Here is an 18,236-nt window from a genome sequence, read left to right as displayed (position 1 = left end):
TGCAAAAAATTCTTTTAGATCATACGCCCAAGAAGTTAGCTTTCTTGCTTAGTTTTATATCACCTACAATTTTAAGAAGCATGCTATTTATATCAAAATAGAAGTTATTCATAAGTTCAAGACCAAGTTTAATAAAATAGGTCCACAAATTATGGATTTCAGGCAACTTTTGTTGTGCTTATCTGCAAACAATAGTCCTGTGATGATATCTGCAAATAAATAAGGCTTCTGAAAAAAAATTCTAGAAAATTCATTTGTGGAAGAAAACATGGAAGATTTTTTGAAAGAGAGAACAAATACCATAAGTTTTAAATGATTTATGCTAAAAATCCAAAAAAGAGTAAAAAGTACAGAAAGGAAGAAAACAAACCAAAAGACACCCTAGATTTCATTATTCCAAGGCAATCAACACAGGGAAAATCAAACAGGACAGGAAGAAATGGAAAAACTTGAAAAGATTGGGAGGAGAACGGGGAAAACCAAGTTGAGGAATGTCATGCTCATTAGACTCTCCCTTTTCTCCCTCCCAGACTCTCCCCCCCTTTCCACCACATAATCATAACTGAACTGCCTGGAAAGACAGGTTCCAATCATGCAAAAGTATCAGATAGGAAGTAACTTGATGAAAATCTTCCTCTGCTTTAGGCTAATTTGAGCCTTTGATGATTTAATTCTGTCTACCACATACTGACCTAGTTGAAAACTGGGTCACATATAGCTGTTTTTTCTTTTCTTTTTTTTTTTTTTTTAAAGGAAACCTAAAATCCCCTTTTCTTCAAGCAAAATAATTTTTAGCTTTTTGAAAATATTAATAATAATATTCAGTTTCTCTTCCACCCTCTCATAGATAATTATAGAAATTGTTTCATTCAACCAAAGGGTTAGATTTTTGTATTAGCAGAACATTAAAAAAGAGAGTTAAGAAAACTAACAAGTATTTATAGTATCCTACCATATGTGAAGCACCAAATTTTCATTTTAATTCTACAAATCTTGCCTCTGTGTTTTAAATTCACAAAGTAATGGATTTAGAGCCAGAAGGAACCTTACAGACCATCTAATTAATGCTTCCCCTTTCTTAAGATGAAGAAACTAAAGCCAAAAGTCATGTGACTTATCCAAGATCATAGTAAATGTTGCAAACAAGGATTCTAATCCAAGCCGTACTGAAATTCAGTACTTTTTCTACTGCACATTTTTTTTTTACTTTGCAGCATTTAGATCTTTCTTCTTCTTTTTCCTCCTCCACCTCCTCCTCTTCATCCTCATTCTCATCCTTCTCTTCCTCCTCCTCTTTATTCCTCCTCCTCCTCCTCCTCCTCCTCCTCCTCCTCCTCCTCCTCCTCCTCCTCCTCCTCCTCCTCCTCCTCCTTCTTCTTCTTCTTCTTCTTCTTCTTCTTCTTCTTCTTCTTCTTCTTCTTCTTCTTCTTCTTCTTCTTCTTCTTCTTCTTCTTCTTCTCTTTTCTCCTTCTTCTTCTTCTTCTTCTCCTCCTCCTCCTCTTCTTCCTTCTCCTCCTCCTCCTCTTCTTCCTTCTCCTCCTCTTCCTCTTCCTCCTCCTCCTCTTCCTCTTCCTCCTCCTCTTCCTCCTCTTCCTGTTCCTTCTCCTCCTCCTCCTCTTCCTCCTCTTCTTCCTTCTCCTCCTCCTCCTTCTCTTCCTGTTCCTTCTCCTCTTCCTCCTCCTCCTCCTCTTCCTTCTTCTCCCTAGAACTTAACATAGTGCCTCGCTCTTAGAAGAAATTAAGGTTTATGTGTAGCACTAACAGTATTAAAACTTTTAATCAGAATTAAGCTGATTAATATTATCAACAGATGAACTTTTGTTTTGGATATTTTTATTGGGATTTTTATCTCTCTCCCATATCATCTGTTGCTATATCATCTTCAATGATAATCCTTCCTTTTTGAAAAGGATAAATGACATCATGGAGTGACTTGTGCATGAATTAGATCTAAATGAGGCAGATTTGCACAAAGCCATCAGCTTCATTCTTTCTTCCAAAGTCATTAGAGTCCAGTGGCAAAACAAAATTCAGGATGACTGATGATGGCCTGGGATATGATGGATGACACTGGCATCTTCTAAGATGCTTTTAGTGAACAAATTGTTCTCTTCCACTCATTTTGCCAGGGAAAGTCTTCCCAAGGTTGGGGTAGATGTCCCCCTAACTCACTAATGGTTACCTTCAACCTGGTTTAGCTCCTTGGTTGAGATGGTTTTACTGGAGCGTAGCCATTGTGCATGCTACAGCTTCTTAGAGCTACAGGTGAGAGCTGGGTGACAGATAGATAGATACCTGTTAAAAATAACACTCAACACTAAAAATCAGATATCAAAGAAAATTTATTACAGAAGAATCTTAAGGAATCATCTTAATGTTTCTTGCTAGAGGCAGGGCTCCATTCCTCTTTAGGAAGAGGGAGCACTAAGTACAGAAATGAGGGGATCTTTATACTTGCTCATGTGAAGCAGTTCCTCCCTTCAGAAAATGGATTGGTCTCACTACATATTTCCCCTTTATATGTATAAAAGATGCCACCCCCAATCATACAGCCCATGTTCAAAAATGATGGAAAATTCCTCCTCTGGGGTGTGTTGTTTAATATTAAATTAGCCTATTAAAAAGGGCAGTAGTGATTTGGTCAAGTCAGGTCATTGATCCCAACTAGTTTGTGTTTTTCTTAAAATCACAAGACTCTTTCTGATTGGCTGAATCCACCTATGCCTTCCTAGCCCCCCAATTTGTTGTTTGCTCAAGGCTTCTATTGATGACTTACTTGTTCTGTGAATCCTAATCTTCCTTAACCTCTCACATTCTGAAAACCTCTTGGTCAGTGGTATCCACTATCTCAATCAAAGTTTGCAATATTGTGGAAACCCAACTTTTCAGCATTTTTCACAATACCAAAGATGGATGAGCAACCCTGAAAAGGAGAGAAGAGGCAACAAACCTTGGCAACAGATTGGACATGGGGGTGAGAGGTAGTAAGGGCAACTTGGGGGCCTAAAAGGATGGTGGTGCCCTCATTAGTATAAGGACATTTGGAAATGAGAATGGTTTAGGGGAAAGATAATGAGTAGAGTTTAGGGCATATTTAGTTTAATATCTGCTAATTCTAGTTCAAGATATTTGAAAGACAAAGATATAAATCTGGAAGTCAGCTGAGAAGTTAGCACTGCATAAGCAGATTTGAAAATCATCTGGTTAGAGATGATAATTAAATCCATGGAAGCTGATGAGATCAATAAATGAAGTGTTATAGACAAAGAAGAGAAGAGGGCTGAGGACTGAGACGTGTGGATACACTGGGCACAATCTGGAAAAACTTTCAATAGAAAGAGACTGAGAAAGGGTGAAGAAGAACTGCTAGAAAGATAGAACCAAGAGAAAGAGTGTCATGAAAACCTAGAGAGAAGAGAGTATTAAGGAAAAGAGAGTGATCCACAGTGTCAATTCCTGCAAAGAAGTTAAGAAGAATGAAAAATAAGAAAGGACATTGGGGGATTTAGCACTTACAAGATCATTATTCACCTTGGAAAGAGTAGTTTGGGTTGAATGAAGAGGTCAAAAGTCAGATTATAAAGTATTAAAAAGCAAATAAGAGAGCAAGTGGAAACACATTATGGACAACCTTCTCAAGGAATTTAGCTACAAAGGATGGAAAGGAATAAATACCATCCATGTTGAATTTATCTGATACTTTAATTTCACAAATCCCCAAACTTAGTTCTCATGACCTTCATTTTCACTTCACTACAGCTGCTCAGTAGAACAAGCAAATTTTTGACCTTGGGATCCCCTGGAACTACTCCATGATTCTTAATTTGTTTCCTGAACACACTCTCCTTAACTTTTATCTCTGATTCCTTCTGAGATATTGACACTGTTCTCTATTCACTCCATGTACACTTGGTCTCCAAGTCTATAGGCTATAGTTTATAGGTTCCTTTATGGTTCTTTACCTAATTGCCTGGACCCTATAGTTCAGGGAGGTCTGTCTTGTGTTGCTACTGTATCAGTTTCCCAGATAATGTCTCCCTTTCAACCAACTTGCCTTTTCAGCCTTTCCCCAACAGAACCATTTCATGCAAGTTCTACACCAAATAAAATGGACTATTGGCCATTTGACATATTTATGCTTTACTTTTAAGACTTTGAACATACCTAGATTGCATTTCCCTCCATTACAACCCAATCCCTGCTTGATATCTTAACAGCCAAAGTAATTGGATATTTTTGAGTATGACTCCTGCATAAATGCATTCTCTTTTCCTAATGAACACATTGTTCAAACTAAAGACCCCAAATGAGGAAAAATAATATTGCAATTACTTAATACAGCATGACCAAAAGAGGTTAAATTTGAATTGAAATGCAGAATTGTCTATAATAATGTTGTGTTAGGGGATGCTTCAAAATTGTAATTCTGACACCATCATCATCATTCAACAGAGGCTGATTCTAGGGATGAGTTGTATATCATCAGTGTTTACTATATTTGAACATGAAATATAGAAAAATGAAGTTAATATATTTGCACTAAAATTAAAAGCAATATAATTTCAATAACATTTCTCAATGTCATTCATTTTTTTAGAAGTACCATATAGTAAGTTGAATCCCCAAAAAATAATTTTATAAATATTTTTGTTATATAACTGAGATTTGATCAAGCATTATTATAAAATATAATAAATGTTTAAATTTCATTGAACAAAATATGAACTGAGATCTACTTTTGTCTTTTTTCTCTTTGTTCCTTTCCAACTTTTTCTATCTTCTTTTCCCCAATCTCATCCCTCTTAAGTAGCCATAGTCTGGAATATGAACAGTAATTTTAAATAACTGATACACTGATATACTCATTATTTTTAATTTTTTTTTAAAAGTCAGATATTTATCTTTTTAAAAAGGGACAGCTAGATCACACAGTAGATAGCGCACTGACTCTGGAGTCAATAGAACATGAGCTCAAAGCCACCTTGAAACATTTAACACTTACTTGTAGGCAAGTCATTTAATCCCAATTGCCTAGTAAAAACAAAACATCCTGCTTTTTACATTCATTTTTATAACAAAATGATTTATGGAAAAATAATTTTTATAGGAAAAAAATTCCTACTCCTAGTTGAAAGAAAGGTGAACTTTATCTGCTTCTCAAGATAATACAAAAAATGTGTCAAACATACTAGAAAATAGAGTAGATAATGTATATGATGTGATTAATGCTATTGTACCAGATTGGGACTTACAAACTTCCTCTTTTGTTTCTGGATGATTGTATGCCTGTATTTCTAGAGTGATAATGACCCACACAGGGTGACTGCAGTAGGTAGCATAATCATCTGCAACAATCTTTATTGTATAAATGTTTAAATTGTGGGACTTTCCACTCTGAATAAAAATAGGTTTTGTTTGTCTTTTTTTTTTTTTTTTTTTTTTTTTTTTTTATGATATCTGGCAGTGAAAGTCAGGGGTAAATTTCTCTGCCAAAGGTTTCCAATAATTCTGGTTTGACATGAAATCACAGGACGTGTAACAACAGATTTTTTTCAAATAAAGATTTTTATTTTCAAAACACTTGCATAGTTTTCACTGTTCACCCTTGTAAAACCTTGTGTTCCAAGTTTTTTTTTCCTTCCCTCCGTTTCTGCCCTCCCCTAGATGACAAGTAATAAATATATGTTAAATATGTGCCATTCTTCCATATCTATTTTCACAATTATCATATTGCAATAGAAAAATCAAATCAAAAAGAAAAAAATGAGAAAGAAAACAAAATGCAAACAACAACTAAAACAAGTAAAAATATATTGTGATCCACACTCAGTTCCCACAGTCTTCTCTTTGGGTGAAGATGGCTCTGTTCATCACAAAACTATTGAAACTGGCTGAATCACCTCGCTATTAAAAAGAGCCATGTCCATCAGAATTGATCATGGTATAAATTTATTGTTTTAATGGCAGATTTTTAATACCTTCATTTCTTCCTTTAAAAAGTTATTCTAGGATGACCACTGTGTTATTGAAAATATAAATTCCTTTCTTTAGAAGAGGAGTGTAAGAATTGCATTAGAAGAGAATTTTAGGGCTCATGGGACCTCAATGCATAAGTCATTTAATAGAATGAAGTTGATTTTATGTTATGGCCATATTATTTTAATGGAAATCAGATTTATTCTTCAAAGGGGATTATATTTACATTTCAATAATTCATCAGATTTGTGATTTCATCCACTCACTGTCATATAGATCACACCCCTATATGTGTGCTCTTTCTATGCTCTCCTACATCTTTTGTTTTCCTTAAGCTGTCTTTTAGGCCTTTTTACACTTTGTAGATGCCAATGAGGTATTCAGGCTATCTGTCTTTTATTTACCACTTGACGAGCTCCAGTTCCTTTTTCTGAGTTCCCATAAAATTACCCTATCCTTATAGAAAAAGGAGCTGAATTTCAGGGGCTATTATACTACCCTTGGATTATTACTACCTCTAGTCAACAGTGTAGTTTCCTTCCCTTGTAGGATTCAGAGCTGGAAGGAAGGTGAAAGATTATTTGGTCCAATTCCTCTCTTGATGAATAAAGCAACCAAGACCCATAGAGAGAAGGTGATTTGCCCAGATTTGGGCAAATCTAGTACTATGCATTTAAAATCAGAAGACCTAAATTTGAGTCCTGCTCCCTTTTACTTACTAGTTGTCTATTTTAGGCAAATTGATTAGCCATTCTTATTTTCAGAATCTTCACTGGCAAGTAGGTATAGCATTGCCAGTTCTGCCCTATGTACCTCGGGTTGTATAAAAATTTCTCAAGATTAAAAAGGATTGTGAGTGGAAAAAGTTTAAGAAGTGCTGGTCTAGAGAGTCTATACCTGTCACTACTTACTTCTGAGGGTGGGAACAAAGCCATATTTATTGTTCCCTTTTCCATTTCCACTATGATCTTCATGGAAACTAGTCTGTCACTACACAAATTTGCAGGGTCTTGGATAAGCTTCAAGAAGGCATTAGAACTTGTAGAGAGAAGAAATAGGGAGCATAAACTCTCTTTCTCTATTAATATTATCCCTATACAACCACCATAGATACCTCTTACAAGAAGAGAATAACAGTTGTTATTTAAAAAAAGCCCTATATGGTTTCCAAAGCATTTGATATTGCATACATTATCTCTCTTGATCATAATCAAAATGCTATTTCAGAAAGATGAATTAGGCGGAAGAATGTTTTGGAACAAAGATAAATTGAAGATGAAGGGATCATTTAGAAGGTTATTTTTAGCACAATTCCTGGCACATGGAAGATGCTACATAAATACTTATCCCCTTTCTTTATTTTAATTGGGAAGAAATGAGGTCTGGAAGAAATGAGAAATAGTTTCCAGTAAGAAAGACTAGGACTTGGCAATTGTCGGTAGAAGATAAGTTGAGGTTTTGAATCTTGAAGTTTGGAAACATGGAGGAATCATTAACAAAAATAGAGAGATCTGTTGGGAAGAGCTAGGATGTTTGAGGGTTGGGGAGATGAAAGGATAATGAATTTGTTTTTAGATGTGTTGAGGTTACAATGCTGGTGAGATATTCAAATGTAAACATTTAGTGGGGAATTGGAAGTGTGGGACCAAAAAAAATTGGATATAATCTTGGAGTACATTGAGAGGCATAAGTGTCCATGAAGGAAGTAATAGTGCCATTATACTTTGCCCTGGTTGTGCTTCTCTAGAATAGGTATTATGTATAAACCACATATTTTAAGAAATGGATAAACAATATCTATAATGAGAACCTTTCTTTTTTCCTTAGTGCTTAAAACAGTGTCTCTCATATAATAATTGCTTAAATGAGTGTTTGTTGACTTGCACAATCAGGGTAACTAGGAAAGTAACAGAATTGGAGAGTGTGACATTGGAGGATCAGTTTAAAGATGGAGAAAAGTTGGGAAAGTTGTTACCAGAATATAAGAATTGGATGGCTACCAGGTCAAGTCAACAAGTCTTTATTAGGTCATTATATTTTAAAGGAGATTTACAAAGCATAAAAGGGAGCTGAATGTAAACTGGGAAAAGATGACGGTATCTAATCTGGGGGCACCATAGAGAAAGCCTAGATCAGGGGTTCTCAAACTACGGCCCAAGGGCCACATGCAGCCCACTGAGGACATTTATGCAGCTGCTAGGTTATGGCAAATGGGCTGAGGGGCGGAGACAGAGTGTGAGCTTTTGTTTTTACTATAGTCCTGCCCTTCAACAGTCTGAGGGACAGTGAACTGGCCCTTATTTAAAAAGTTTGAGGACTACTGGTCTAGATTACAGCCTTGACAGAAAAGGGTTAGATTTGTTCTGTTTGAAGTTGGGTTAGCTGCAGGGGTAAAAAGCATGAATTCTACAGAAAGGCAGATGTCAGCTTGATTTAAGTAAAATTTCCTAACAATCAAAGCAGAATGAGTGACCTCAAGAAGCAATGGTCTTGCCTTCCCTGATCTGGAAGCTACCGGCTATTTCATGGAATCAGAGACTTAAAATTGGAGACCTTACTTAGAGTTCAACCAATTCAGCTTCCTCATTTACCAGATGAGGAAATTGAGACCCTTCTTTATTGAGTTTTATGTACATAGTATATGGCATTGAAGATGTGGAAGAAGGGATTCTTGTTTGGGTACAGGTTGGACTAAGGTTTTTAATGCCTCTTCCAACTCTTACAATAGATTTTATGATTCTATGAAAACTTGAGAGAATATTTACAGCTGGAGTTCAATATTTGTTATTCATGTAAAGACAACTGAAACCATGGAAGTGGATTAAGTTACCAATGGATAAAATATAGAAAGGAAAGTGTGCAAAGGACAAAAGCAGTGGGAGAAAATGCTTACTTCTAGGAGTTAGAAGAATTAAGCAAAAGCATTACACAGCAATGAAGCCTTTAAAAGAGAACCATGAGCACAGTCTCATAAAACCAAGGGAGGACAAAAGACAAGGAGGAAAATGATTCAGATGTGATGAGTGTTGCTGTAGGGGGGATGACACCTGAGAGGAAAGTAGAAATAATATATAAAAATTCTGGGGAATATCCAGATGTTCAACAAAAGCTCTAGTTTTCAGACACTGGGGAACTGAAAACCTACAAAAATATGAAACAATAAATTATAAAAGAGGCATCTTGGCAAGTGTATATAGGGCTGACCATAGAATCCTGAGGAAGATCTGGATTCAAATTCTACAATTGACTTTATGGCCAAGGATAAGTTCTTTGAATTTCTTAGGACTTCAGGTAATACTCTAAAACTATAATTTATAGAGTAGTAGATAATTGACATCATTAAAAGAAATTTTCCTATTGGGACTCTTCACAATAATAAAATTATAGATCTGGAGTCTCTTCAGCTTCTGGTTTCATGGTCCTATAACTGTGTCAAGGAAATGAAAGTAATGCTAAGTTTCTCACTCTTCCCGTATTATTTTCTGAGTGTGTGTTCTCTATTTAGTTGGTAAGCTCTGATAACTTATCAAAAATACCCAAGCTATCATTATATATACAAATATTGGACAATTGTGAAGGAACAATAGAGTTCTATGACTTATGCACAATAAATTGGAAGTGAGGAAGCAGTATTATGGTTAATGTTTGCTGACAGAGAAGGAACTACCATTTTAAAGAGAAAAAAGAAGAAAATTGATTCTGGAGACAGGTTCAATTGGTTTTGTTTTATTTGACAAAGTAAAAGAAAAGCAAACATACTATGGGAATTACCAAAGATATATAAAAATGGAAGACTTATGAAGCCATGAAGGAAATAGAAGAAAGGGAAATATTGATTAGCATGTCTATGTGTTCAGTAGGATTGACTGTTCAAAAGCATCTTTTAATTCATCAGTGCTTACTTTCAAAAAAGGATAAGGATTTTCTGATTTTGTCTCAAATATATTAAACAATAAACAGAAATAGAGTATTCACTACTAGGAACATCAAATATAAGAAAGAAGAGAAGGGAAGGGATTAAAGAAAATCAAATTAAAAAAGGAAAAAAAATCTCTTAAAAGTAAACAAATGGAAAATCCTTTGGAGAAACAAATCAAGAATCTGTGTCTCTTCCATTTCCTCTTTTGGAACCACTAAAGGATTGTTATCTTCAAAGACAGACCGCAGGAAGCCACAAGGATATTATCATAGATCCATGGGGTTCTGAACTCTGCCCTTTACCACACATTTGCTGATTTGCTTCTCCTGTGCATGGGAAATCCCTTTCTTTATCAGTAAATGTGTACACTGCTGCCCTCTGCTGCTCCTAAGACATTTAGCAAAGAAATTTAGCAAATGCTCCTCAATGTTCATTCAACAAATTTAAAAATATTTATCATTATTTTTTCCTGTCATTTTAGCCAGTCTGATAAGTATGAGTTGGTAACTAGAGTTGTTTTAATTTGCATTTCTTTAATCAATAGTGAGTTAGAGCATTTTTTCATATGACTATAAAGAACATTATACTTTTTAAAAAACATGATAGTTTATTATGATAGTGATGATTTTTAAAATAATAACAGCTTTTTATTTTTCAAAATACAAGCAAAGATAGCTTTCAGCATCCACCCTTGCAAAACCTTGTGTTCCAAATTCTTCTTCTTCCCTTCCCATCTATTTCCCTAACCAGCATGTAATCCAATATAGGTTAAATCGTGCAATTCTTCTAAACATATTTCCACATCTATCATGCTGCATAAGAAAAATTAGATCAAAAGGGGAAAAATGAGAAAGAAAAAAGTAAGCAAGCAAATGATACCAACAACAAAAGTTAAAATACTATGATGTGCTCCATATTCAGTCCCCATAGTCCTTTCTCTGGATTCAGATGGCTTTCTCCATCACAAGACTATTGGAATTGGCTTGAATCACCTCATTGTTGGAAAGAGCTACGTCCATCACAGTTGATAATCACAAAATTTTGTTGTTGTTGTGTATAATGTTCTCTTGGTTCTACTCATTTCACTTTGCATCAATTCATGTAAGTCTTTCCAGGCCTTTCTGAACTCATCCTGCTCATCATTTCTTATTGGACAACAATATTCCATAACATTCATATACCATAATTTATTCAGCCATTTTCCAATTGATGGACATCTCCTCTGTTTCCAGTTCCTTGTCACTACAAAAAGAGCTGCCATTTTTGCACATGAGGATCCTTTTCCATTTTTTATGATCTCTTTGGGATACAGGTCCAATAGACAGTGCTGAATAGGCCTTTGGGCATAGTTCTAAATGAACATCTCACTTCTTAGACATTTCTATATTCATGAATGGATTAAAAAAATCTTAATTACATAGATGTCTTTGGGATAAGGGATTTTGAGGGAGGTCATTCAACTTTTGCTCCAATGCTGCCTAGGATGGAATTATTATAATAATTAATTTATTATTATTATTATTATGGTATTACTACTTAAGAATTGTATTATTTTGGGTTAACTGAATTTGGAAAAAAAAATTGAAGGAAGACATGAACTCTAAGAAACAAAAGAGAAGTCACAGATTTTATTAAATAGCCCAGTTAAAGAGCTTAGTCAACTAAATACTGATTGTTTACTTTGTTAATTATTATAATCAACAAATATTTCATCTCAGTTTTTTCCTGATTTGAGGTATATTCTTGGAGCACTTTTCCATTATTTATTATTCACTTATTACTTTGTTTATCGATTCATTTCATAGTCATTTACTGAGTGCTGTAGTTAGATTTATCCCTCAGAGGCCAGTAGATTCAAGGACAAGGAATTTGGGTTTTCATGTTAGCTTTGTGATCTTGGGAAAGTCACACTTTACTTGTAAAAAGGAAATGTATTTAAACTATTTGAGAGGAAAGAGTTTTGTGAATTTTAAAATCCTACACAAATGCTTGACATTTATTTAGTTGTGACAAAAGGTATACACATGATCCTACAAGGGAAGTACTACAAAGCAATCTGACAAAGAAGTAGAGGGGAGGAGAGCTGAAGGAAGAAATTAACATTTATATAACACCTACTCTGTGCCAGGCACTGTGCTAAGCACTTTTTCAATCATCTCCTCACAATGACTCTTTGAAATGATGCTGCTATTATTCCCATTTTACAGTCGGGGAAATCAAGATTAAGTGAAATACAAGGTCATGCAGCTAGTATCTGAGTTGGATTTGAACTCTGCTTGACTGCAGTGCTTTATCCTCTGAACTATTTAGCTGCATGTGACATCACAAGGGCATCACAACAGAACACAAGATGTATAAAAGTGTTGAGAGGCTTAAAGAGTAAGACTACACACAGCAAGGAACATGATAGGGAGACTAATTTAGAAGAAGTGGATTTTGGAGTGACTTTTAAAAGTGATGTATATTAGGACAGAAAAAAAGAAGCAAGAACAGGGGTACATAGTGGATAACATGATCAAGGACTCAAATCAGGAATAAAAATTTCCTAAGTATTCCTGGCACATAGTAGGTGCTCAATAAATTCTTCTTGACTTGACTATGGAATGCTGAAAGAATAAATCACAATGAATGCTCAAGAGTTTATCTCTTTAAGCACCACAACTTTAAACTTTCTAAAATGTGTTATACATTTCTCTGCTTCTGGCAGAATGCAAGTCTCATGAGGGAAGATATTTCATTATGTTTTTGTCAGTTCAGGATCTAACATGATATTTGACATATAATTCTTTTGAAAGTTTATTGAATTGAATGGAACAGAATAGATTGAATTTTTATTTAAATTGATGGCTGAGGGTCATTATCAACATCAGTTATTGTCATCAGGGCCTTTGAAGATGTTTTAGAGATATTTGTCTTTTTCTTAATCTCAGATTTTTGGATTTTGCTGGTTCCTTTTGGCTCCTTTGTAATGTTTCCTCTCTTTCCTCTTGCATTTGCTATCAGCTGTGATGTTTCAGTGCTTTCTATACACCCAATAACCTCTATTCTCCTTTCCGGCTTTTGGCTTTTAATCTATGGGCTGGAGAATCAGATAATCAAGCTTGCATTAAATCCCACAGAATTTATATTTGAAATGTTTATTACATGAAAAGCATTGTGCTAGGTCTTAAGATAAAAGACAAGATCCAGTTTTAAATGTGTGTATATAATGTGTCATATATAGCCATAGTCATAATCACAGTTGTTGTCATAGTAGTGGTATTAGTAGTGATGGTAGTGATAGTAGTATGAGGATCATAGCAACTTTTCTCTGAGCAAAGTACATGGATGTACTTAAACTGGACTTGGTACATTGACTGTTCAGATACATGCTGTAATCTCTTTACTAATATTTTATTTAAAACTTTTGCATTAATATTCATTAAGGAACCTATAATTTTATTTTTCTGTTTGAAAAACATTGTGCTAGGTCTTAAGATAAAAGACAAGATCCAGTTTTAAATGTGTGTATATAATGTGTCATATATAGCCATAGTCATAATCACAGTTGTTGTCATAGTAGTGGTATTAGTAGTGATGGTAGTGATAGTAGTATGAGGATCATAGCAACTTTCCTCTGAGCAAAGTACATGGATGTACTTAAACTGGACTTGGTACATTGACTGTTCAGATACATGCTGTAATCTCTTTGCTAATATTTTATTTAAAACTTTTGCATTAATATTCATTAAGGAACCTATAATTTTATTTTTCTGTTTTGACTCTACCTGGTTTAGCTATCAGTACCATATCTATGTCATGAAAATAATTTGGTAGGATTTCTTCTTTCCCTATTTTTCCAAATAGTTTGCATAGTATTGGAATTTAATTGTTCTAATATTCGGTAGAATTCACATGTAAATCCATCTGGTCTTGGAGATTTTTTCTTAGGGAGTTGATTAATACCTTGTTAATTTTTCTAAAATGGAATTACTTAAGTAATTTGGGCCATCTATGTTTTTTTTTAAGTATTCATCCATTTCATTTAGATTATTTTATTTGTTGGCTCTAATTTCCTCTTCATTGGTGGAAAGTATGTGTGACATAGGTAGATATATGTCTCTGTGATGTGAATGGGTATATGTGTTTTTATTTCTTGCTTTTCTGTTACATTCTAGATAGGTGAGATATAAATGGAAGAATAAAAATTATGAAATTGTAGTTTGCAAGTAGCATTGGAGGTCATCTTCATCAAATATCTGCTAGATGATGCTTTAGTTTCTGCCCAATTATCACAAATAATCAGATTTGTTATTTTATAAGGAATTGCATGACAGGAAGAGAAGTCTGGATACAGTGGCAAGAAGGATGATACAAAGAATCAGAAGTGTTGCATGTGTACCATTGAAGGATTGCTGTCCTTTTTTCTCTTGAGGACCAAAATGATATCACTATGTTAGAGTCATGCTAGTGTGTCTGAATATGGCTGATCAGTCCCAATATGAACTCAAAATGCCCTACCCACAGGGTGGGACACATAGTACCTATGAACATTTGGAGTGGATTCTTTAACTTTGTACAGTTTGTGTATCTCACCTTGAATGAGGGAATGAAAAAACGTTTAATGACTACTTAGTGTGTATCTAGCACTACGTTAAGTATTGGAGCTACAAACAGGAAAAAATGAAGACAGTTCTTGCTCTCAAAGAGTCCACAATCTAGTTAGAGGAGACAGCATATAAAAGAGTTCAGCTGGAGGGAAGATGGAAAAAGTTGGAAGTTCTTAGAGCTAATGGCAAGACTACTATCCTTGGATTGCATCAGCAAATCAGATGACAGAACCCAAAGGTCTAAAAAGACAGAGACAGTAAGAGCATGTGGTTCTCCTAGACCTTCCTCCTGAAAGGAACAGAGTGGGATAAGACCCATTTTATCCAATGAATGTGAACACTCAAATGATCCAATTAGCAGTGAGGGGATGTAATGGATAGAGAGCTTGTCCTCAAGTCAGTAAAACCTGAGTATATTCACTGGTTATATGACTCTGAGCAAGTCAATTAGTATCTTCTTACCTCAGTTTAATCATCTGTCAAATGGAGGTAATAATAGCACTTACCTTCCAGGATTGCTGTGAGGATTGTGGAAAATTTTTATTGCATTATTTGAACCTGTCTCTACATGGCTGAAAAACCAGACCTATTGCTTAGAGACCTGATTTGTTTAATGCTTAACTCAGGACCTACATAATGTTGACCACAAACCCAGGCAAATACAAACCCATGTCTTATCTAGAAATTGCCTTCATGCTGACCAATCATTTAATGTTTTCTTATTCAACTTACAGAGGGGGAGGGCACACCATACTCTTTTCATCTCTTTTTCTTTTCTGGAATTTGTTCTCAGTTAATAGGATCAAAAAAGATAACTATAAAGTGATTAGTATAATGCCTGGCACATAGTAAGCACTATATAAATAGTAGTAGTAGTAGTAGTAGTAGTAGTAGTAGTAGTAGTAGTAGTAGTAGTAGTAAAAATAGTAGTAATAATGCTCTGTGATCTGGGTGAGGGGGGGGAGGGAAGGAAGAGAAAGGGAAATTGAAGCAAGCTTCTAGCTTGTGGGACAGATTGTCTGTGGTTAACTTTTGGGAGATGGAGAAGATGAGTAGAAATCATTGGAGGAAGTTCCCAAACAAAATAATGAGCTCACAGATCCACCTGAATATTTAAATATTCATACATTTATAAGAAATAATAGATCAATAATATCAACAAATGATTAAAAGTGCTTTTAGAACTTTTATCTGAAACTCTCAATATGTCAATATGCAAAGAAATCTAAGGTCATCTGGTGAATCAGCTATGAAGTGGGTTGACAAGCTGTAAATCTTCAGGTAACACTTGAAATTTTCTGCATCTCATTCTTTTTTTTTAAAAATAGCAAAAAATTATGTGCAGAAAACTGCCAAAGTACTACTACAAGTCACCTGGGACTGCATGAGAGATGAATTTCCACCAGCTTTGTAATTTATTTTACTAAATAAATGTTGCGGATTTCCAGTTAGAGATATGGAAGTTAGAATTGTAAAAGGACTTTTCCCTTCCTAATTGATAGCCATTGTTAGTGAATGACTTTCTATTTAGATAAAAAATGAAGTAGGGAATGGATGGCCAAGTTAAAAATAATGAGTAAACAACTTTTTGGAATTGAATCAGTGATGAGTCAGTTAGTCCAGCACAGTTTAACCACAATTTAAAGCAATGCCGCAAGGAAAAGTCTTCTGGATTTGTAAACCGTGCTTCTCTTGCTGCTTGATCATATCTGCACACAAATTGAGTTCTATAATTCCATTGTTTGGTAATCTGAACTAAAAGGCATATGGCAAAAAAAATCCCTAAAATCACAAAGAAATCTGCCTAAACTTTCAAGCAAGTTTCACTACCTCACACTTCACCTATCTTTTATATATCTGAAAGCTATTACAGACACACACACACACATATCTAGAAGGGACCGTAGTCCAATATTTTTTATCTTACAGATCAAGAAGCATCCCCAGGTAAACAGCCCTAGATCCCCCTTTTATCTTCCTCTTCTCCCTGCCAATAGTATCTTCCCAAAGTTTAGTCAAAAAGATTGACCGATAAACTGAAGGTGAGCCCCCCCACCAAAAAAAAAAATCAATAATCTGTAAAAGGAAGCGAAATGAATAGAATAATTAGTACTGATTTGACTACCATATTCCTTTCCTATCCTTAGGGTTTACTTATTATTCCACAAGTCTATACTTGGACTTTACTTTATCATGGAAAAAGAAATCTGAGTGGGAAGGGAGGGTTACCCAAAAGAAAGACAGTTGCTCAGGAATGAAAATTGAAAACTGACTGATTTGTTTACTTTGGACTCATTTTCTCCTTCTTGTAAATAGGGATGGTTGAATAAGTTCTCTCAAGTTTTTTTAAACTTTATATGTTCTGCATCTAAAAATTCAGCACACCAAGTAAATACCCAAAAAAGTTTGAATAATTTTCAGACACTTCAAAATCCAGAGATTTGAGACTCAGATAAAATTCCCAAGTCCGGGGTAGAGTCAGTCCAATTAAGAGACAAATAAGGTGGAGTGATTACTCAAAAATTCAGAATTTAAATCCTGCCTCCGATACCTTTCTCTGGATCTCAGTTTTCTTTTCTGCAATATGAGATGTTAAGACCCTAGGATGATAACAACCGAAATAATAGCGGCAAGCATGTATATAGCTTTACATATTTGTGGTGACTCAAAAGTCCAAGTGATGTTTGGCCTTTTAACAGCTTCATACTTCACTAGGGCTTGGGGGACACTGTTCATTCATTGTCTGTTACGTCCTTTCAGCCACCTTTTAAATAGATGCTACGGTTATCTCAGTTATAGGAGGAGGAGGAGACTAAGGTACAAAGGGTTTAGATGATATGCATGAGAGGTTGCTATCTGACTGTAATCAGAGGGACCCTAATAGCCCCAGATTAGTGCTTAGTAAACACTGGCAGATAGATTTTAGGCTAGGTAGGGTGTTTACACCGGATTAAGAATTTTTTTTTTTTTTTTCTGGCGAAGGAGGGAATTTGGGACAATTCCCAGTATTTGGCCCTCCAGGACTCTTCACTTAAGTCTAGGGGGTCTCAATTTGGGGTCCGTGAACTTTTTAAAAATAACATTTGGAAAGCTGTATTTCAGCAAACATTTTATATTATGCATTCAAAAAGAGAATTCTGAGGAAGGTCCCAGAGGATGCCGTCCAGGACCCTCCAAAGGTGACGAAACCTTCCTTCATTCTGTTCCAGGTAGACTCGAGACCCTCCACTGGTACCAGCAAAGGAATCCCGGTGCAGACGCTCTGGACCCCTCGAGCCCACCACCCGCAGAGCCAGAGCTCTGCCCTATGAGCGCATGCGCAAACGTTGACCTACCGAGCAGCTTCTGTTAGGCGGTTTCCATGGAGATGCAAGTCTCTGGCCAGTGCTCCTTGAGCGAAAGAATGAAGCTTAAAAGGCTCCTTCTCCGATATTATCCACCAGGTATTGGCAGTCTTCAGTCTCCTCTCCCTAGACTGGTCCTCACCTGTCGGGAAAAGTCCTGGAGAGTCCCCTAACGGGAGTGAAAGCTCGAAGCCGGGATATGGAAGGCGGGATGGGGTAGAGGAGTAGGAAGCGGAGGGGAAGCAGCATTTGAGGAAGGGGCGTCCCACTCATCGTGGCAAGGGGGGAACTGGGACCTCTGGCCGGGGACTGGAAGCAGAAAAGCACAAGAGTCCCCCATCACAATTTTTTTTTTTTTAATTTGGGAACTGAGGGCCAGAGAGTTCAAGGGACTTAAACTCAGATTTG

At 35.7% G+C, this 18,236-nt stretch overlaps 1 protein-coding gene across 2 annotated transcripts in view; it reads left to right on the top strand.

Annotated features, from left to right (window-relative positions):
- DAW1 (dynein assembly factor with WD repeats 1) overlaps positions 1-18,236 on the top strand; it is a 71,059-nt gene that overhangs the window by 17,433 nt on the left and 35,390 nt on the right. The window contains exons 1-2 of one of the 2 annotated variants that reach the window (XM_074298494.1): positions 17,279-17,301; positions 17,694-17,927. In XM_074298494.1, the coding sequence (XP_074154595.1) occupies positions 17,846-17,927 (82 nt within the window). In that variant the 5' untranslated portion in view covers positions 17,279-17,301; positions 17,694-17,845. Of the gene's footprint in view, positions 1-17,278; positions 17,302-17,693; positions 17,928-18,236 lie in introns of those variants that run through there. The other variant, XM_074298493.1, reaches the window with a different exon arrangement.

The sequence above is a fragment of the Sminthopsis crassicaudata genome, chromosome 3 (genome assembly GCF_048593235.1).
Source record: "Sminthopsis crassicaudata isolate SCR6 chromosome 3, ASM4859323v1, whole genome shotgun sequence".
In the NCBI taxonomy this organism is placed as follows: Eukaryota; Metazoa; Chordata; class Mammalia; order Dasyuromorphia; family Dasyuridae; genus Sminthopsis; species Sminthopsis crassicaudata.
The sequence above is the reverse complement of the archived record's forward strand: the minus strand, read 5'-3'. Positions and strand labels throughout refer to the sequence as shown.